Here is a 22,965-nt window from a genome sequence, read left to right as displayed (position 1 = left end):
TTTTCCGTCGCACCTCTGCGAACAACCGACCGAACAACCGACCAAAAATCCGCTGGTCCGAAAGCAAACGGACCAACAGCGGTATTATGTGATAACGGATATGTGGTTTTAGCTAAATTCAAAAACTAAACTCCGAGTAAATCGCTCTGCTGCTCATTAACTGTTCAGGAAGCGACCTTATAATCAATGTATATAAGCGAGGCTTATGTTAATCATTCGGTCATTATGGTGCCACATACACTATGTGCGTCGGCGCGGGACTGCAGGGGTTTTACCCTGATCACCCGCACAGTCAAAAGCGGTTAGTCCAGAATACTGCCGAGCAAGGGGCCTCTTTTCCGTCCTGTTTCTACCTGTTTGTCATTATTCATAGCTGAGGTCGATTTGCAGCCTGCAGCAATAAAACAAACGGAGACTATGATCATTTATTTCCTCATGAGATCACACATGAAAATACAGGAAGCATTAAAGTGCAGACTGACCAGAACGACGGCACCAAACGGTCCAATCAGCGACTAACCTGTCAGGCTGTATGACTTCATGTTTACTCCTCAGTGTGACCGTGAACCAGACCAGAACTAAAATGCAACCACGCGCCATTTTTTTTCTCTTGCTCTGGTCCAAATGAACCGAGCTACCGGGGCACAAACACCCTAAACACCAGTTTGAGGCATTGGATTATTCCGTATTTCGTAAAAGGCAAAGCTCAGAGAAAAGTTCGGGAAAGTCCAACAAGTCAAAGTTGTTGTGATCTGCAGAAAACTGAAAGGCTCAAAACCCCCCGTCTGTTCCTTCAACCGTCAACCCCTCCCTCTCTTTTCCCCAGGTGACTATGCCGGCGTCAAACACGCCCTTCGCGAGGCGGAGGTCTACTACAACATGGACGTGAACTGCCTGGACCCGCTGGGCCGCAGCGCGCTCCTCATCGCCATCGAGAACGAGAACCTGGAGATCATGGAGCTCCTGCTCGACCACGGCATCCACACGGGCGACGCCCTGCTCTACGCCATCAGGAAGGAGGTGGTGGGCGCCGTGGAGCTGCTGTTGTCACACAGGAGGCCCAGCGGCGAGAAACAGGTGTGTGTGTGTGGACGTCCGTGTGCGTTCAAACAAAAGAGGGAGAGGACTCCATGGATGCGTGTTAATCCTTTTGCATCCACACACATCCACGCATGCACGTGTTTGCATTTACTCATTCGTGAACGTGCGCCTGTGTGTATTTTTTCATTTTAATGTGTGTATCTGTCTGTGATAATGTGTAGCACATCCATTCATCGTAACGCTCCACGCCACATTCTGCTGAGAGACGGAAAATTAAACAGCTCGCATTATAGACACTGTGAAATAGGATTTAGAGACAAACTGTGTATTTGTCTGCCTGCTGCATTTCTCTGTGTGTGTGTGTGTGTGTGTGTGTGTGTGTGTGTGTGTGAGAAAAAGGGGAAAAAAAGACCATGTTGCACAGTTTGGGCGAAATGGAGAGATGAAGAGAGAGCGGGTGAGAGACATTGGACAAGAAAAGAAATCAGGGGAGAGAGAGAGAGAGAGACAGGGAGAGAGAGGGAGGGTAGGGACCACGGGGATATTTTAAAATAAAGAAAGAGAGAGAGAGAATTCTTCTGTTACATTAGTAATTGGACGGTCTGAGGCTGTGAGATGCCACATCACCATAGCAACCAACCCTTGGCCGAGGCAGAGGATTGTGGGAAGGTTTTGGTCGCCTCTCAGCTGGACGAGGCCGGGAACAAATCAGTTCTTGATGCGTTTCTGTTTCTCTTTTCCCTCTACTCTTTTTCTTTTTTCTTTCATCTGCGCAGACTCCCCTTCTCTCTTCTTCCAGTTTCTCTCACTCTCTCTTGTTTTCCACATCTTTTTCTTTTTTTTTATCCCTCTCAGTGGATTTATGATTTAGGTTTAGAAAAAAATTTCTGCTGATCTTCAGTCTTGAAGATATAAACGTTAAAAAAAGCATCACGTCGCAGTTTTCTAAAAGTTCATTAAGGAAACAAAGAGCCTGTTTCTCATATCAATTTCACTCAGATATAGAGAATAGGTATAAATTAAACTGTCGCTATCCTTAATAGATTATTAAAGGTGAGTTAAATTACATTATTAGCATTTAGAAATTCCTAATACAGTGTTAGAATTAGAATTTTTTAGAGCAACAGTTACACTTAAGTAGTGCTAAGTGTTAATAATGATTAAAGTTACACTTATTATGAAGTATTTACTGGTGGATGTTTCCTCTCCTCTCGGTGTTAATCGTCAGCTTCGTGCACCAACAAACGGCATGACGACGTTTCCCCCGAATGCAGCAAGCACCGAAACGAACCGCATTCAAATAGTGGCAAAAAGCAGTCAGGACAATGTCAGGAAACACCTGCTGAAGCCTCAGATTTAGGTGGTGGTGCCATCGGCATGCAGCTCTAGCGTCAGCGCTTTAGCCATTGTCCCGTATGTAACCGTCAGCCGTCAAGGCCAGGGGCTCTTTACGCTGCGGCTCGCTGAACATGACACCGCTTTGTAGTGGACACTAATGCCCCTGCAGTCCCTGCAAGAATAGGAGAAACACACACGCGGCCGACGGGTCCGAACGACACCCGTGTGAGTTTGCTCTCCATGCAGCCGGGAGAAAGCACAAGCTGAGGTTAATGAAAAGAATTACAGCTTGCTCTAAATGCTCATGAGCGTGCAGAGATGAGAGGGGAACTAACAGAGGAACACCGGCCCGGGCTACATGTAGTGCAGTCAGTAGGCCGGCTGTTTGCAACAAATAAACACAGACTGAGTAAATACGCCAGCGGTCAAAATAGCCGTAGCACTCCACCATGCGGAGGACCAACAGAAAAAAAAAAAAAAATTCCAACTAAAAGGAAAAAAAGAACGCAGCTTCCTCGTTTTGGGCTTTTTACAACATTTAAAAACACACAGCAGCAGGAAATATCTCCATAGGCCTTTTTCGAATCCCATGTCAACGTTTACTTCTATTTACTGCATGAAAAGAGTCAGATCCAGATGATGAGACGCCACCAACCAACACAGGCTTTTTCCCGGCGTGGACTTTACACGGTGCCTGTCTGGGAATAGGCGTCTTTTTCACATGTCTGAGGAGACCAGACAGTTGACCTGAAGCCGGGAAGCGGCATCGGCCGAGTGTCTGAGAGGTGAAACTTTAACCAAAAAAAAAAACAGCAGCACTCGGGGTCGAGTGGAGGGTTTTAAAAGTAGCCGTCCATGTGTGTCTGCATGTGATGCCTATATTAAGAGATGGATGTGTGTTCTGTGTGTGTGTGCGTTCTGTAAACTGCTCTTTCTCAGGTAGAGTTGACGCCTTTTATCTTCTCTTGCTGAGCAAAACTGTTGACCTTTCTGCCGTCCTCTCCATCTGACTCAAACTGACTCCCCCTCTCGCTTTCATTACCTCTCTCTCTCTTCATCCGCCTCCCTCGCTCCCTTTTTCATCTGTCCTCCCTCCCTTCATCTCGCCCTCTCTCTCTCTTTTCCGCTCCTACTTCATGATTAACTAGGACCAAATGCAGTTTTTGTAAATCGCCAGCTCAAGACAAACGGACGGAATGAGGCAGCAAGGCAAAGGAAGAAAGGAAGGAGGGACGTAAAGAAGGAAGTGATGAAACGTGGAAAGGGGGATGAAATGGGAAGGTCTCTGTCCTGAGCCTTGAAAAATCGAGAGAAGGGGGAGTTGAATGAATGATGGAGGGAGATAACAGAGAGGGAAAGAGAGAGAGAGACACTCAAGCAGAGCCAAATCAGAAAAGGAAGAGCACAGGACACGGTGAGAGGGAAGGAATAAGAAATGAGAGACATGAGGAGAGAGAGAGAGAGAGAGAGAGAGAGAGAGAGAGAGAGCGAGCTATGCAGATGAGGGCAGGTTTTGAAGGACCCTCGCTCACTTCCCTTTGATGTGTGAAGTGTGTGGAAAAAGAGGATTAATTGTGCATGTGTGTGTTTGTATGTTGCTGGAGTCAAACATAATTTTTGGCTTTTTTGATCTCTGTGTGTGTGTCTGTGTGTGTGAGCTTGTGGATGCATGTGTGCACTTTTATCAGTGTATCCATGGCTTTGAAGATAGAAATGTGTGTGTTTACATAAAGTTCTAAATCATTCTTCAGTTTTCTTTCATTTTTTGTTTTCTGGGGTTTTTTTTTTTTTGTTTTTCCTTTTTTTGTTTTTTTTTACTGAAAAACTGATTCGTAAAAAACGCGAAGAGCAAAAAAAATTCTGTTCAAATTGGATCAGAAAAAAGTGGATTTGTGGCACAAACTTTCTGCAGTTTCACTGGGAGTTGATTTCTTTTATATGACTTCAAGGGGCCGTGGTTGATCTGCAGTTACGGTAAATCAGCACTTCCTTTGTGGTTTCTCAAACTGCAAAGTATGCACTGTAACAAGGCAAACTAGGCCGCTTTTGACACACTGCTGGTTGGAAAATGTGCTGCAGCGGCCATTTTGGCTCAGCGGGTCGTCCAAAATCACAGGTTTGGAAGATTGATCCCTGGCTTCACCTGTCCACATGCCGAACTGTCCTTGAACTAGATATTGTTTCCGATGTTTAGTCCAGCGGGTTTCGTGGCAGGACGTGTGAACTGCTAATTTCGAGGCTAATTATAAAGCGTGTCGGATAATAGCCCCAAATAAATGCTGGCAAAAATGAAAACGAGCCGAATTCTAATGTTATTAAGAGATAAAGTAAAAAAAATGGCCTTGTGTGTGGCTTTTGTATCCAACGCTGAAGTGAGGGAGGAAGATGAAGAAAACCTCTACATGTGCTTTCATACTTCAGTTTATACTGAGCAAAACCAGGTAGTCTTCGATGGTTTGTTTACTAAATGGAGCAGCAGAATACATCCCTTAAAAATGTGTAATAGGTTTTTGTGGGTCCCCTAGAATCTGAGACCCCAGACCTCAGCCAGGCCGGGTCCAAATTGTGTTGGCTCTCACAGGGGTCGGTAGGGCCCCGGTTTACTGGCGCTGGTCTCTGTTCTGTGAGTCAGCACGTCTAGATCTGAATTTACATTTGACGGGAGGGGTCAACAGGAAATCCGAGTGAAAATATACTGTATAGATAATTTCCCTGTTTGCCGGAGTGTATTTACCTGTATTCACTGTTTGTTTATATTAACGTGTGTGTGTGTGTGTTCCCTGCCTGTTTCTTCAATCATTATGTGATGTCCAGCCCGTGGCAGCTGTTCTTGGACTCCTTATCATGCCAGGAAAAAGAAAAAAGAAAAAAAATGGGAGGGAGAGAGAGATCAGATGAGGAAAAAGGGTTTTGGCAGGAGAAAGGAAGGAGAGCGAAAGAGGGAGTGAAGCAGGACGGACAGAAAAGGAGGAGACGTGAGGAGAGGAAGCAGATGGAAAATTGAAGATGGCGGGAGGTTAGACAAGGGGAAAGATGGAGGATGAAAACAGCGAGGAGAGGAGTGTAAAGGAGGGGGAGAGGATGGAAGGCAAAGCGGAGGGGAAATGGAGGAATGTGGGAAACAGAAGGGTGGAAAAACAGGAGGAGGATGAGGGGAGATGAGTGAAAGGCAGCGGAGAAGATGGAGACGGAGATAGAGAGAGTGCAGATGAGATGAGAAGGACGAGGAGGACTCTGCTTCGTTCTCCCTCTGAGAGATGAAAGAGGGTCCACATGTGTTCGCTCCACTCCTCCTCCTTCCCTCCTTCCCTCCTTTCCTCAGGTCTGCTCCTCTCACTCCTTCTTCTGATGTCTTGGAGTCGAGCTCGTGTGTGTGTGTGTGTGTGTGTGTGTGTGTGCCAGTTTCAAAGGCTTTGGGTGCCTTGCGTTTTTGCGACATGCAAGCACATTTTCATTTTTATGCTTAATTTGGCAAAACTTGACTGTAAGTCCCCCTATGTAGTATTTAAAAGCAGTAGAGAAGAACTGATAAATGATTTACACTACAACACACTATAATGCAGTTGTGTTTATGAATATATTTCTCAACATCCATAACTCCTCCTGTGGACATCCATTAGTGGATGCTGCTCTACAAACAGATAATGAATGACAATATAGTAAAAAACACTTGTAATAACATTAAATGTGTCTTCACAGGGGACATTATAATTGTTGCCAAATAGTGTACATTAAAAGAAACTTTAAAAATGTCCTTATAGCTGCTTACAACTACATTATATTGTGTTATAAACCATTAACCATTATTAAATGTTTAGATGCTGCTTACAAATACTAAATAGGGGGGTCAAAATAAAGTTTCACCCTTCATTTGTTTCCATTTACTGCAAATCCTGTTCACATCACGTGTGTGAAAATGTAGAGGAGGCGGAAACACAAAAAACAGAGTTCCAAGAGCTCAAAAAGCTCGGTTTTCTCGGAAAACTGTTAATTGTCAATGCAGCGTTAGTTTTTAGAAGCAGTAGTTTAGGTTGTTTTTGAAATTAATTGCATTAGACCGTCCGCCAGACCTGCAGCTAAGGTTGTGGAACGGTCAGGGGTTGGTTAGGTTCGTGCACAAAAACAACTTGATTTGGTTCAGGAACAGATCTTGGTTTGGATTAAAACAAGCACTTCACTAAGGTTAGAGGACCTTTGTCGTCATGGTTACAATAGTAAACCCCAGGTTAAGGTTGTGGAACGATGGTGGTTTCCCACGGGTCGCCTCCATCCATCCACCCCAACCTCCTCCTCCTCCTGTCACAGACTTTGTCGCTTCCTCCTTTGCCCCCGTCGTAATTACTACGTCCACTGGGGGCTCCTCTCTCTCTCCCCCGTCTACCTGTAATGACGGACCACCTGGCTTTTACTTTCCCTCTGTTTCTCTCAGCCCACAGCAGGTGTTCAGGGTCGCGTCAGGGAGGTATATAATGAGCTTTGGAGTGGATGTGATTTTAAATAATTGTACCTCTTCAGCGTTGTGAGCATTAAACTTCTCTGGTCGAATGCATTTGGCTAATTTCATTTGCTTTAACTCTGATTCATCCTTGGACTAATTTGTCTTTTGCCTTCAGTTGTTCCCCTTTCGTAACGGGGCCACACGTGGAGCTGACTCACGGCCTTTTAATTGCACATTAAAAGCTCTTAAATTTCGATTTCTCCTTACTCCTCTCCAGGTTCCCTCGCTGATGATGGACAGTCAGTTTTCAGAGTTCACCCCAGACATAACTCCCATCATGCTCGCTGCTCACACCAACAACTACGAGATCATCAAGCTGCTTGTCCAGCGGAAGGTGACAAACACTAAGATACAGAAACGTTTCTGTCTACAACTGAAACTTTGGAAGCTAATATAGTTGTAACATTTGAAAAGTTATTTAGAATAATGGCCTTTTAGCACAGAATAAAAGAAATCATATGGGAAAGTAAACTGTTTAAAAAGTACTGATATGTATTGATGTTGTTTGAATAACTAAATATTAAAACATTAAATAAAGCTGTATATCACTGATATGATATTAGCTGTAATGATTTATCGTACTGTTGTTCCGTTTAGGTCACTATCCCCAGGCCACACCAGATACGATGTGACTGTGTTGAGTGTGTGTCCAGTTCAGAGGTAAGTGATTATTTCTCTGCGGAAAATCCACATCTCAATATACTGTAATTGCTCCCATTTGCACAACAAGCAGATACCTTACATTTCCTCTGCCATGATTTAAAATCTTCTTTTCTGTACTTTCCTCCCGTAGTCGCTGTTTTCTTTCGCCTGAGTTGTAACACACACAAATTGCTCCATTTTCTTCTTGTTACGGTAGAAATACAGGAATATTGTTTACATCTAATGGAGAGTCTGAAACCAAAGTTTTTAGAAAGTTTTCAGGGTTAAATGTTGATTTAACACAAACAAGGGAACTTTAATTGGTTGAAAATAAACAGAATTAGAATTTAAATTAGGCAGTATCTGACAAAGAAAAAAGACTGCTAAGTTCCATGGACACATTTTGTTCAGTACTTTATGGAGGTGCAACGATTAGTCAATTAATTAAAAGGAAAAGCAACAGAAAATGAATCAGCAACTATTTTTATAATCGAATAATAGTCCTTTTCACCAAAGGGTCTTTTTTTTCTTTTTAGCAAATATTGGAAACATTCCCTGGTTCCAGCTTCATTAATATGAGGATTTGATGCTGCTCTTTGTCATATACAATAGTAAATTAAATATCTTTGGGTGTGGGACCGTTGGACAAAACAGTACATTTGAGGACATCATCTTAGACTTTTGGAAATTGAAACAGGCATTGTCAACTATTTTCTGACATTTGACAGATAAAACCATAAATCAATTAGCTGACAAGATATTCGGCAGAATAAACGGTCATGAAAATAATCAGTGACAGCACTGAAGGCTTGTATTGTATTTCGGCTGGTGTACAGTATTTCAGTGTTTATGTAGCGCATGGATTCACCAAACCAATCATTCAAATTTCCACGGTCCACCGCAACATTAAAGGTCTGATAGGAACATGTATGATAGAGAGCAATCATGATTACAAAACATCGGCAAAGCATAAAATGATGTCAAGTGGAATGTTAAAACAATCTCAATCAGGGTTTTATACTTTTAAGATTGAATGTCTTCGGTCTCCTAAGAAGATGAAGCAGATCATGGTACGGTATGGTATGTGTTACTTCTAAACCTTAAAAGGGATGGGTCTGTTTCCTCTTATTTATCCCTGCCTCCTTCCGTAGGTTGACAGCCTTCGGCATTCGCGGTCTCGACTCAACATCTACAAGGCTCTGGCCTCGCCGTCCCTCATCGCGCTGTCCAGTGAGGATCCCATCCTCACTGCCTTCAGACTGGGCTGGGAACTCAAAGAGCTCAGCAAGGTGTGGATATCAGTGACATTTACCCGAGTGTTTGCTGGCAAAGCACAGGGATGCCCCTCAGGGTACACACTGTTTGCACTATAGTGGAAGCTGAGGTTTTTTTCTTATCGGTACAGAGAGTTGTCCGGTGCAGCTGTGCAGTATTTAGGCTGAGATAGGATTAGCCTCATGATTTCTGTCAGCTTTTATTTCCACTATATACGGCTTACTGTCAAATTAAATGAGTCACCTACTTACAGTGTCACTTTAAAGAGTTGGTCCACCAGGATGCTCCAGAGGCGCTTAAGACCTCCTCATGGAAGCAGCAGCTTTCAATATAATTTATATGCAACTCATTTTCCTGAAGTGTTTCCTCGTGCTATTATAAGTAACTGTGTACCTCTATTTCACAGTGAACTTTTTTTTTCTTTGCCAAAAGATGTAGAACTGTCACCACTAAAAGCCTCATAACTTATGATAATTTCTGTTGCCATTCCTTCAGGCTAAGTTTTATCTTGGGTAACGAGAGCGGATATTCTCCTCTTACAGAGCAGAGTCTCTAATTCCTTTATTTTTGACTAGCAGTTCTAGAAAGCTGGAGAACGAATCGAACCATAAAAGTCGAAGCTGAAGACAGTTAAGAACTCACCTCAAATACTCCAAATAGGTTTCCTACAACTCTTACAACCTCAGTATCTTCCTCCTCTCAGGTGGAGAATGAGTTTCGTCAGGAGTATGAGGAGCTGTCTCAGCAGTGCAAACGGTTCGCCAAAGACCTACTGGACCAGGCCAGGAGTTCAAGAGAGCTGGAGACCATCCTGAACCACAGAGACAACGACCAGAGCGAGGAACTGGATCCCAGACAGTGCCACGACCTGGCCAAGCTCAAACTGGCCATCAAATACCACCAAAAAGAGGTATGGACTCGACCTGGATAGCTCCTATTCATGGAAAAGGAAAAGGAAAAGAAGTACAGTTTTGGGAGTTTATTTTTTGTACATTTTTTTAAACTTTTAGGCTCAGAAAAGTCTCTCAAGCCCCTTTAGATAAGACCAGAAATACAGTGTCATACAGCTGAAACAACTGTGTTTTCCTTGGTTACTGAAGGCTGACATGTTAAAGGAGCTTGCTTGTTCACCTGACAACAGCAATGTTGTGTTTGTGTCTGCAAATATTGCTGGAAACTTTGCGAGTACAGCACGGTACATCATATGTGCGTGCTGGTGTTTGTACAGTAGTTAATATTATTTATGAATGTGCACCTTCACGGGTGTCACGGTTGGTTATCAAATTCCAATGCAATAGAAACTGATTTACATTACATACATACATTTACATACATACATTATTTATTTATAACCATACTTGCAGCATGGCTGTAGGGATGGCATTGTCAGTGCAACACGTTGGTCCAGAGTGAAAACTGCAACAACTTTTGGACAGCTTGATATGCTGCAATTAATAACATTCAGGATGAATACTTTTAGGCTTGGTGATGCCCTGAGTTTGCATGTTAATGTTAAATATCCATATGTTCCTATTCTAATAACACCAATACATTCTAATGAGCAGACATGATAAATATTACATATTAATTGGTGTGCTAACATGCTAACATAAGTTCACACGCAGATGTGCTGAATACTGCATCCTCAGAGGCTAACATGCTACACGTTACAAACTAAATGTTGATATGTTTACATATATTAAAAGGTACGGTAATATAAGCTAGTGACTTTGTATAGTCTTGCTAAATGACATACTATTAAGCTAACATGGTAAACACTGCTTAATTAATCATATTAAAACAATTGTAATCTTGTTAACATGCTATTGTGTATATGTTTACACACTAATACGCCGAATGTTACATGCTAAATGACATGTAAAACATTTTTGCATGTTGTGATGTTAGTGTCCTAACTATGTGTTCGCGTACATTCTGATGTTAACAAGCTAGCATGCAAAATATTGCACATGTAAGTTGGCAGGTTAACATGCTAATTGTATATAGGTCAATATGTTAGATCTGTACGGGCTAAGCAGCTAAGCAGCCTTGTAAAAACTTTGGCAAAAAGAAAGTACAGTTTACAGTTGGCAAAATTAGGATTTGAATCAGGAAAGTAAAGAAGAACACAAAATCTGACCAACAATTTTGGTGCCAGCTTTCGATACTCTCTCTACTATTGTGTTCACATGCTAATATGCTCATTTAACATTACATGCTAACAAGCTTCCAAACTAAAAACTACACACTATACGTTTGCAGGTCAACATGCTAAGTGTATGCTTGTCACTAGGCCAGTTGTGTTCACGCTAATATGCTGAACAATCCAACGTGTTTGGTGTTATATAATATATGTATATATTTAGCTTGTTAACATGCTAAATGTCAATAACAATACAATAGTTCAAATACAATACAAAAATGGGAATCAAACCTTCAGCCATTTGAGGATAATGGACTACAACTTTCTACCCTAGTTACGTTTGTTAAAATACACACACACACACACACACACACACACACACACACACACACACACACACACACACACACACACACACACTCTTACACACAGTCCTGTTGTACATCATTACCTTGTCTTTGAGGAATTCAGGGACTCGCTCTCCTCATGGGACTTGTCAGAGGAGAGTGAGAAAGCGAGAGGATGTACACAATGGAAACAGACAGTGTGTGGAAAGCAGAGGTAGGTTCGGTGGGCGGGTAAGGTGTGGGGAGAAGAATGGACGATGAATGGGACAGCGAGGAAAAGGATAGGACTGAGGGAGATAATGAGCTGGAGCAAGCCGAACAGATACCAAACGCGAAAGAGAGATTTCATGGGACACAAAGAGAGAAGAATAGAGAGCACGAGGGATCAAGCAAGCACAAGAGCAAGAAGGAGATGGAGATTTGATGGGATAGAAAGAACAAAACAGAGTTAGAAAGCCCCTGAGGCGATCTCCGTCTCTCGCCGTTCGGCTGCCTGTCTGCTCCCCACTGTTTCCAGCTTTCTGAGACGGAGGGATACTGCCAGACGGATGTTAGGAGAGTAGAGGAGGAGGGATGACAGCAGCCAAGGGGTGCTACATAGATGGATTTGGGGAGACAGGAAGACATAAGAGCAGGAAGTGAAGTGCTTTCACTCTCTTGAGTACAAGAGGTAACAAAGGTAAAGATCTGAAGTGGGAAGATAGATTGAGGGAGTGCTAGAGGAAGTGGTTGACATGTTTTCTCTCCCCAGGTAGAGAAAATCTAAGGGGTAAACATTATAAGAGTTTGCGCCAAGTCTGAATTTTTGGTATGAGTCTTAAAAAATATGTCATCCTCATTACTCACAGAAACTTTGTGCAGGGAGGCATTTTTCTTTTCTGCAAGCAAAAATTACAAATATAAAATAGACACATGACACACAAAGATGCAGATAGGGCTACGCTGCATGTCATACTGGGGCAAAACATTCTTATAATCGTTTTCAAAAGGCTTGAGTACAATTGTCCTGCAGGTAAGGTTCATTCATAATTACAGACTTCACCTCTGACTAGGACTGATATCGTTTAATATGGAAATTATTAATACAGCACCAACGCAAAACCTGGGTTCTGGTCCTGATACCAAAGTGAACCCTTTATGATGCCTTGAATTGAGGAACATTAACATGTTTTTCAATTAAAACTTTTTTTTTATTTAAGGAAAGAGGACAACTTCTCTAATTTTAGTTGCAGTCCAAATAAAAGCAACCATTTCATTTATGCTAACGTGCTGACTGTTACATGCTACCAAGCTAACATTTTAACCATAACATACTAATTATCAGCATACTAAATATAAGCACATTAACATGCTAACTATGTTCACATGCTAATTTACTGAATGTTGTATGATAAACATTACATTCAAAATTTTTGCATGTTAATATGCTAAATATATACATGCTCACATGCTAATGTATATGTCGTGTATGTGCTCACATGCTAATATGCTGGACGTTACATGCTAAAAAGCTAACATACTAAACACAGACTAAATGTCAATATGTTAATATACTAACTTTTTGATGCCTTATTCACCTGTGAACATGCATAACATGTCATGTTAGCTTAGCTAACATGCTTAACATTGCATGCTTAATCATAGCATATTCAGCATCCTAATTTTAAGCATGTTAACATGTTAACTGTGTATATGTTCAGATGCTAATATGCTGAATGTTATATCCTAAACATTACACCCAAAATTTTTGCACGTTATGGCAAATGTGATCATGCACATGCTAATATGCCAGACGTTGCATGCTAACAAGCTAACTGTGAGCATGTTAACCTGCTAACTTTTTATAAGCTGTATTCACAAATAAGGATAACTTTGCACGCTGATATGCTAACAAGTTAAACATTGCACACTTAATGTTGGCGTACTCAAAATTTTACAGTTGTACTTTGTAAGTGTTCACATGTTAATATTCTGGATGTTGCATACATAAGTTGGCAGGTCAACATGCTAGCTGCTCATACTGTAAGTATTTGTGCTAACTGTGTTAATGCTAAGGAGCCACATAAGAAACTTAGCTAAAAACTTAAGCAAAAAAAAACAAAACAAAAATTATATATATATCACACACACACACACACACACACACACATACATATACATACATACACACACACACACACACACACACACACACAGTTTAACATCAATTGAGGCAAAATTCAGTGAATAAGAGTATGAATTTCAGCAAGGTTGATGCCAGTGTATGGTACCTGACAGATTTTGATACTTGACGTAGCAAAAAAAAAAAAAAAAAGAAAAAAGGACTGACTATGTAAAAAAAAAAAAAAGTTTGAGGTTCAATACCCAGACAGACAACAGAGCTGGCGTGTAAACTACCAAAACATGAAGAAGGCTTTTCAGAGGATGTAGAGGGTATCGAGAAACACAGGGAACAGGAGGAGGGAATGACTTTTTCCCCCTTCGAGGCACGGTGATGTCAAAAGATTAATGAGAATGTGGGGATGGATAAAAGGGGAGGCAGAAGGGGGGAAGGGAAGTGCCTTTCCGGGCCAAGGGATTTAGGTGGATGGAGGGAAGGATAGACAGAAAAGTGAAGTACTTTTTTGCGCAGGCAGGAGTGGTGACACTGGGGAAGATTTAGTAGAAACTTAATGTCCCAGGCATGGTGAACAAAGATGACGGAAGGAGGGAAAGTGAAGGATAGATGGAGCAACGAAGGGTGTGCTTCTCTAAAGTGGGGGGAATGAGCTGTGGGGAAGAGGTGAAGAGGGAGATGAGGGCTGCTTACTTGCCCTTGTGTGGTGGTGACAGAGGTGATGATTCAATAAATAATCTATACCTTGTGAGGAGGGGGAGATGACTGTAGACATTAGCATATAAATTGAGAACTTTTTTCTATAACAAAAAAAAAAACAAGGAAAGCTTTAAATAGATGATTCATTTTGCAGCTTGAACAGCAACTCCTCATTATTTTCTATTACTGCTCACATCTGGTGAGCAGTGAGCAATGGCGAAACAATTTCCCCAATGGTTTAAGTACATTCTATTTATCTCTCTGTGTATGTCATGTACACATACACAGTACATTCTGTACCTGTATATCATCGTCACATTTGTTAGTCATTATTTAAAGGTTGGTTTTCGATGGCTTAACGGGGGGGGGGGGGGCATAAATACACTTAGAACGATTGGGGCAGGTGTTGTGTGTGTGTGCTTGGTTGCGTGTGTCTGTGGATGTGCAAACCCCAACATAGAACCCGAGGATATGAACGACCTCTTTAAAAGCGATATTCGAGCAGCAAACGGTGGGATTTTAGTGGCCGGTGTGTTGCGTCATGCTGCCGTGGTAACAGCGTCACTGCCGAACGAGAGTAACAAGTTTCTTAAAAGACTGGTTTTAATGGGGTTGACTCCTGATTCACCAGAGATGGTTTTGGAGGGAAGAACCAGTTCAGACCATACTTCAGTTTGAGGGTCATCCACCGTTTCTGCTCACAGCTGTTAAACTTATGAATGACAGGTGGTACTTGTCGTCTCCTGAGATTCGAGTTTTGGGTTTGTGTTTGTTCATTGTAAAGGCTTTATTTCATATTTTTCATTTTCTGTATCATGGGTACTGTTTTTAGATCCACTATTGTAGTACTTTTATTTATAAACTATTTGATTGTATTAATATATTACTTTTAGCCTACCTTTAGTAGCAAGGCAGGCTCCTGAGCTCCACTAAGGCGCTCTTGGAATATGTGTTAGTTTGTGTGTTAGAGTCACTACTGTTGTGTGTCATATTCATATTTTGTCTGCTGTGAGCTGTCTGAGTTCTGTATCTCTTGTTATCGTGTATGGGCGACCAAAATAGTTTCTCTTCTGGGGATTAATAGGGTTATCTATCATCTGTCTAATCCAAACAGCTAAAACTCCAACAAATCATCAAACACTGTGACGAAATATGGCTTTCTGGCTGGTTTTTGAACATTTTGTCATTCATTTCCATTCGCCTCAGTAGTCAGTGTTTTCTATTTTAACATTTCACTGTTCTCACGGTCTAGCCACACCTTAACCACACTGTAGTTGCGGCACACAGATGGTGCCAGAATTATAAATTGAAAAATGCTGGGAGTGAAACGTTTTTTCCTTGAATCGGCTATCATCGTTTGGTCTATAAAGTTTCAGAAAAGGGAAGAACGGCCATCACAAGTTCTCAGAGCCCAAGATGAGGTCTTGAAATCGCTCAATTTGTCCAACCAACTAACCAAGAACCCAAAGGAATTCAGTTTAACAGAGAAAAGCTGAATATATGCACATTAGAGAAGCGGGAGCCAGCAAATATTGGGCTTTTTTGCTTTATGAATGATGTTTTGATGAGGATTAATTATCAAAACGATTTATTATGTTTCTGTGCAGTGGATGAATCACTGGATCAGGAATCCAGTAAAGGCTGTATGTTCAAGGAGCATACAGGATTTTTAAGTGTTTTGAACAGACTTTATTAGCATTGTAATACTATACAACTGCACCCAATTGTGAGTCTCCAACCAACTTCTTGCGAATGTGTTACATACTTTAGGATTGTCATCTGACAGATGTACGTAGTAAGGATTTTGTTAAAAGAAATAAAGATTGAATGGAAACTAGTTGTAGGTTTTTTATGGCGTTAATAGTGAATGCACAGTCGAGCATAGTCTTCCTTGATCTAAATAATGTTCTGGTGTCAATTTCATTATTATCTCACCAAATGGTCCCAGGCTCATATTTTCCTCACAATATTGCACCATAGACAGTAATGCGCTAATTAAATATCTGCCATTCTTCCTTGCAACATGACTCACAGAAAATCAGAGGAACCAGACTAGCAGTCTGCGTTTTTCTGCCGTCTGCCTGCACTGAAGTGGGCTGCCATCTACTACACCTTGCTGGGAGGTATAATTGGCTGCAGCTCTGGCAGAGTGGTCCTTTGAGCAAGACCCGGAAAGAGAGTAGAAAGTCTTATTTTCAGAACATCCCGTGGCGTTCCGAAGACTGCAGAAGCGACTCTCCGCTCTAAAATAAGACATATTCTCAAATTTAGTCCGAAGAGAGAGAGAGAAGCAGGAAATAAGGAGAGCGATGAGAAGAAGAAAGGAGTCGGAAAGCAGCTGAGGAGGAAGCAGGGAGGAAAAGGGAGCTGTCAGTGTTTTATAAGACTTTTTCAAATTGTTGAGGAGCGAGACATAAAGACAGAGGAGGACGGGGAGAGAGAGAGGGATGTTGTGACGATGAGGAGGGGAGCTATTAGAGAAAATATGTACGGTATGTGGCCAAGTATCTGCGACTGAGGCAGACAGCGCATGGGCGGGAGAAACAGATGGTAGGGGCCGAGATACTACACGTTCTTATGTTGGAAACATTGTGCAATGTGTCATCTACATTTTTCACCTTATTACAGGAAATTCCAGTTCCAGCTTAATCGGAGCAGGGTATTGTTGGAAAGGTTCCACTATATGAGTATTACAATGTTTTCCAACAAACCCCACTTTGTTGTCATTTAACTAGACAGCTCCTCAGTGTTTATTGTTCAGAAACATTATCTAAATGTAATTCAGTCTAACGCTGACTCAATTATCATTTAAATTAAGCAGAGAATAAAAAAGAGAATTGCTGCTATATTTTTGTCTTTAACAGTTTTTAATGCTCCAGGCTATAATTCAGTAGATATTCAGACAGTATTATGGTTCAATAACCAGAACTATGTATAACGGTTATACTATTCAAACCAAATAATTCCCCTAACTGGGCATCCACTTTTTGTGTAAAAATAGGAAAATATTTGAAAAAAACGTTTTTCAAAGTCCATGCAAATCCTTTACATGATATATGGTCAGAAACTGTATGGTGTATATGGTCACAATAGAGTTTGTTATCACTAAAATTTGAATTTGGTGATATTCACCTGAAACATAAGCCACTTTCATTATTCTTTCACTAACACTGCAATCAGACTGGTTCAGTCGGTTTATGCATTTTTTTTACGTGCACGTGTCCAGGTCTTTGTAGCATTAAAAACAGACTTAAAGTCTGCAGACCACAGATGCCCCAACAAATGTGGTTCTTGTTTGGCAGCGTTGTTTCACATTCGTTCGCATTCATGCCAATAAAAGTCACTGTACTGACAGAAACACATGCAGGGAGGAAAACGGAAGCATGAACAGAGGAGGAGGAAGACACATAAACAGAGATGGGCAAAAATGAAAAAAAATGAGAGAAAGACAGAGAGAGAGAGAGAAAGACTTGATTTTTTTTTAAAAACATTACTAAACCCAGATCATCGTCACATCATCACCCACCACTCTGTAAATCAGCCTGGTAGAGGTGATGTTGCTCCTCCTTCCCACGTCTACCACCGATGTTGCCATCACCTTCATCAGAAGTCCTAGTTTGGTGCAGCCGGCCGCCCTGAGACCGGTTCGCAGGCTGGCAGACTGCAGCGTTTGGGTCTGTATAAGGTTGGTGAAAAACAAAGGTTCTTCAAACAACCACATGCTCGGAGTTTCATTTGTATAACGTGTGATCTTAAAAATCTGCCACGCCTGCAGGACAGAGCTGTAAAAAGGTGTCATTCCAGTTAGGTCCACTGTTTCCGGTTGGAGGAGGAAAAGCTGTTTGTCATAACCCAGTCGCCTGGCTCTCCTCAGCAGCAGATGAGCTGTGTCGAACCAGCTTGGGCAACAGTTGTATAGCAGCCTTTGTGCGGTCTGGAGTCTAAATGAGGCCATTTTGAACTGGATGTTGATCAGTCCCTGCCCCCCTTCAGCCACAGGCAGATGTCGGGCTGCTGCTCTGACCCAGTGGTAACCAGACCAGAGGAAGTCCAGGATGGCTTTCTGAATTTCCTCCATCAGGCCCCTTGGTGGCGTCAGAGCGATAACTTTGTGCCAAGAGTCGAGGAGACCAAGTTATTGGCGATCAGAACCCCTCCCCTATATGACAACTGGGGTGGCAGCCATTTCCATTTAGACAACCGAGCACACACACTTTCTCCCTAGCTCCCTCCCAGTTCTTTCTCTGAAAGCCCTCGGTGCCCGAAAAACTTCCAGCACCTTCAGCCCCTTCTTCCCCCACTGGAGTCCTCCAGGCAGACTAGGCACTGCCTGATCCCACCACTGTCCCACCACCAGAGCTTCACTTTTTGTCCAGTTCAGCCGTGCAGATGAGGCTTTTTCATTAAGAGTCAGGGTGTCCTGCAGATGTTGAACATCCTCCTGACTGGAAACAAAGATGTACATATCGTCTGCATAAGCAGAAACAGTAGGAGGACGATCGAGGTACCAACCCAAGCCAGAAAACCATCACAAATACCAAAAGCCCTAAGTGCAGAAAACAAGTAAGAGTGATCCACCCTGTCAAAAGCGTTTTCCTGATCTAAAGACAATATCCCACAATTTACATTGTAATATTTACAAACTTCAATAACATCTCGTAGGAGAAAAATGATGTCCATGATTGTCCTATCTGGTAGACAATAAGTCTGGTCTGTATTTACAGTTATTTCCAGGACGTCCTTAAGTCTGTTTGATAAGGCTCTGGAAAGCACCTTATAGTCTGTACAGAGGAAGGCAACTGGCCTCCAGTTCTTAAGTCGGGCCAGGTCTCCTTTCTTGGGTAGCAGGGAGAGCACCGCCCGCTGACAGGAGACTGGGAGAGATCCTGTTCTAAAGCACTAACAGAACACCATGTAAGTCGGGTCCGATGGTATTCCAGAAATGCTTGTAGGAGTCACTGGAGAGACCATTGATCCCTGGTGCCCGTCCCGATGCCATCTGGCTGACGGCGACCGTCAGAGAAGAGCATCGGACATGAGACAAGCAGGGAACAGTAGAGAGGAAAAACACCTTGTGGTAGATGATCATGTCAGCGACCTTCTAGTCCTTTCAGCAGTTTTACTTTTTCCTTCTTTCCTCAAAGTTGTGATGTGTTTTTTTTAGACGGAAGCGTTTCTTTTCATCCACAATGTCAAAACCAACCAGTTTTTTTTAATATGCCAACAGATCTGATGAATTTGTCAACGTCTCTGAAATAATCATTCACTTTAACAGATTTTCCAAATGTTTCATCCAGGAACTGATTTATTTCCTCTAGAGAGTAGAGGTTTGTGTCCCTGTTAGGACTCTCACCAATAGATACAGGGTCTGACTCGGAGTCATACTCCATGTCTCCTCCTGCATCTGATACCTGGCTACTGAACACACCTTTTTTACCTCAGCCCCTGCGGACTGAGAGCTCCTCAGGTTTTCTGCAGTCTCAGAAGCTTGTTGCTGGTTATTACTGTCGGACTGTGAACCGGCATCTGCAGCACCGTCGTCCACCCCCTCAGGGGCCCAGTCGCCTCCCCGGCAAGAGCAGACTCGCCCGCCGGTGCCTCGGCCCGGGCGGGGCAGCCCGCCGGAGCCTCGGCCCGGGCGGGGCAGCCCGCCTCCGCTTCCACCAGTTGTCGTCTATGCGGAAACGCAAATCGTTTGTGACCAACGTCTCCACACTCGAAATATTTGAGCTGCCCTGAGCTGGCGTAGACCAGGTAGTGGCCATCACCGTGCCTCACCCTGAAAGACACGTCCAGCGTCTGGGTCGGCGAGTCCAGGAACATGAACACCTGCCGCCTCAGAGACTGGACGTGCCTCAGTTTGGGATCCCGCTGGCGAATTTACCGAACCCGCGGAGCTCGGTCTCCGGCGGAACACCGGAGACAGGGCACCGACAGCGGAGAGACCTGCACGGAAATCTCCCTGATAAACAAACCGCTCTCGGTCAAGCAATGAACCTGAGGCTCGTCCTTCAGGAACAGAACCGGCGCTCGGTTCATTCTGGAGGCAAAACACAGCGGATCGTGTCCCACCTGTTCACCTGCGGCCAGTGGAACCTCCTCCACGGTCACGGTTCTATCCGGCGGGACCGGCCGCACTCCCTGCCGGATAGACGGGGGTGGCATCACTCCCGGAGACCTCCTGACAAGACCACCGATCGAGCGATCGATCGGCAAACAAAACAATAAACCGATTTAGAAAAATAAAGCTCACCTGATCACGTACAGAGGAAAAGATGGAGAGATAATCCAGAAACAGACAGAAAACAATTCACGACTCCCGCTAAACTCACGCTCACGCTCACGACCGGAAACCGGAAACCGGAAACAGAGAGAGAGAGGGCTGTGTGCAAAAATCAGCCATTTTCCAAAGTTTTGATTAAAGTGAGAGACAGAAAAGTAGAGAAGGGAAGATCGGAAGAAGAAAGAAAGAGTTGGAGAGAGAGAGAGAGAGAGAGAGGCGGGTGTCAACAAAAATAAATGTTTTCTTAAATCATTTATCAGAGGGAAAATTAAAAGGTAGGTATGTTTCTATGTCATGACCTCTGAAATGCAAATGAGAGTAATTACAAACCAGATATTTCAAAATAACTGAAAGGCCTACCAGCTACCCACCATTGGCAAAAAAAGGCACAGTTCCAACGGTTGGGTGGTTTACTTGAAATAAGATCAAATCGTCTGCAAATCAGCTAAGCTTATATTTGCAAATATTTGTGCATTTGGACTCAGTACTCTTTCTAATATGTCTCTCAAATGTGTCAGTTACTAAAGAGAATAGAGACGGTAATAAGGGGCACGTTTGGCTAACAAAAGGCAGCAGGCAAAGACTTCGCATAAAACTCACATTTGAGAAAAACCTGATGCAGGTGACTTAGAAACTGTCTGTACATACACGAATAAATAAATGAATAAATGAAATTAAAATTGCGTATATCTATTTCCAGGTTTTTAGCATCTTGCTTCCCTTTACTACCCCGACTCAAGGCATCACTTTGCTGTCATGCCGCCAGCTGACGGTGGCGAGAGGCTGGTGGCAGCGGCGACATTATTTTACGATCCATTAAAACACAGAACTGGCAGGTTCAAAGTTGAGATGAAGTTCTAGTTTGTCATCACAGATGTGTATAAACTAGCACTTGAGTTTAAGTCCGGTAACACAAACTCTAATTCCGCCAATGTCGACTACTGCATAAATATTGATATTAACTTTTATACTATGTATATGTGTGCGTGTGTGTGTGTGTGTGTGTGTCATCATAGCAAAATGTGCTCCTGGAGACACCTACTGTAATGGGAACCACAACGGAGACATATTTGAATACTTTGGCAGGTGTTTACATGTCTCTCTGTCTGTCTCTCTCTCTCCCTGCCTGTCTGCCTGTCTGCCTGTCTGCCTGTCTGCCTGTCTGTCCGCCTGTGGGCAGATATTGTCACCACGGTAGCGTCACAAATTTTGCAAGACACGGTCAGGAAACTTTCCCGGTGTGTAGTTGAGATAAAAATACGGGCCGAGGTGTGGTCGCAGGGGTCGGACCGCACGTCGACACAGCGACGGGCATCGTGGCTGGCGACGCCCGTCGACACCGCAAGATGGTCTCCGGTTTTGTTTTGCATTTCTCTGCTAGAAATTTCTGCTCTTGCTGGCATTTTATGCCCATAATGAGAGATGTAATGACTCGAAGAGAGAGGGAGACACTGAAGACAGAGAAAGGCAACGTGGGAGACTTGTGGTTGGAAAGGATGCAGACGGGAACACGTGCCCCTGGACGCCATGACACCTACAGATGTTGACAGACAGATGCGACACTGGCCTCTCCAGACATCCTTTATGTGTGTGTATGTGCTCTTTATTGGAATGTGCTTAATTGTGAGTGCACATGCAGATGTTTCTTTGCGTGCAAGTGTGTGGGGGTGTGTTATTTGTCCTGCCGTCTTGTGTTTATGAGACTCCATCTTCCAATTTGTGGGTTTCGCAAGCACAAGTGTGTGTGTGTGTGTGTGTGTGTGTGTGGCATTCTCAGGAGACAGTTGAGGAGCACTGTCAGTACACTTACGTAAGCCCTCCACAAACTGCAACCTCTTTCCCTCCTCTCCCTCTTTCTGTCACATCCTTTACTTTCCCTGTCACCCTCTCTCTCGCTCCATCTTTCTTTCTCCCTCCTCCCATCTCTCCATTACTTAATGTCACAGCTTCCCCTCCTTTTCCCTCCTTTGCCCCTCTCCCTTTCATCTTTTTCCGTCTTGCCCCATTAATTCGCTACATCTCTTTCTCTCTCTCCTTCTGTACGAACCCCTCTCTCGCTCCCCTTCTTCTTCCTCTCATTAACTCATTCATTGTGTTTTTCTACCCATTTCGTGTCTCTCTCCTTTGTACCTCCTCTGGTCTGTTTTTCACTCTGGATAGCCTCCTCCTGGCTCTCTGCTTTGTGTGTCCCGTATTTGTCGTCTGTGGATGTGCTCGTGTTCTTTATGCATGTGTTGGCGTGTATGATCTGTATGATGGAGGTCGAGGTGTCACACACTGAGTGCTGCCACAATGTTTCACCAACACCAGGCTTTTAGAGCAAATTATATAACGCTGCGACTCTGCGGATGTGTGTCTGTGATGGGAAACTGAGACCTGCATGTCCTTTGCTAACTTGTTCCGCTACTGTAGGAAATCGAACCTTCATTTCGTTTCATATTCAGCTTCATGATGTAAGAAAAGTTCATGTTACAGTAGCGAATGTGACTGTACATCAAACAGTGTGAAACACAAATGGGTTTTGTGTAAATTTTGTAGTTTAGTTGCAAGGTTTTAAAATCAGAAGAAACAGTATGTCGTCAA

General features: G+C 43.1%; 1 protein-coding gene across 1 annotated transcript in view; it reads left to right on the top strand.

Annotated features, from left to right (window-relative positions):
- The window catches only part of trpc5a (transient receptor potential cation channel, subfamily C, member 5a), a 74,874-nt gene that overhangs the window by 2,645 nt on the left and 49,264 nt on the right, over window positions 1-22,965 (top strand). Inside the window, exons 3-7 of the mRNA XM_040141100.1 lie at window positions 827-1,077; window positions 7,095-7,211; window positions 7,475-7,537; window positions 8,671-8,808; window positions 9,498-9,704. Of these exons, the coding sequence (XP_039997034.1) occupies window positions 827-1,077; window positions 7,095-7,211; window positions 7,475-7,537; window positions 8,671-8,808; window positions 9,498-9,704 (776 nt within the window). The remainder of the gene's footprint in view (window positions 1-826; window positions 1,078-7,094; window positions 7,212-7,474; window positions 7,538-8,670; window positions 8,809-9,497; window positions 9,705-22,965) is intronic.

This window comes from Xiphias gladius, chromosome 12, assembly GCF_016859285.1.
Source record: "Xiphias gladius isolate SHS-SW01 ecotype Sanya breed wild chromosome 12, ASM1685928v1, whole genome shotgun sequence".
NCBI classification, from domain to species: Eukaryota; Metazoa; Chordata; class Actinopteri; order Istiophoriformes; family Xiphiidae; genus Xiphias; species Xiphias gladius.
This window is presented reverse-complemented; position numbering and strand designations above follow the sequence as displayed.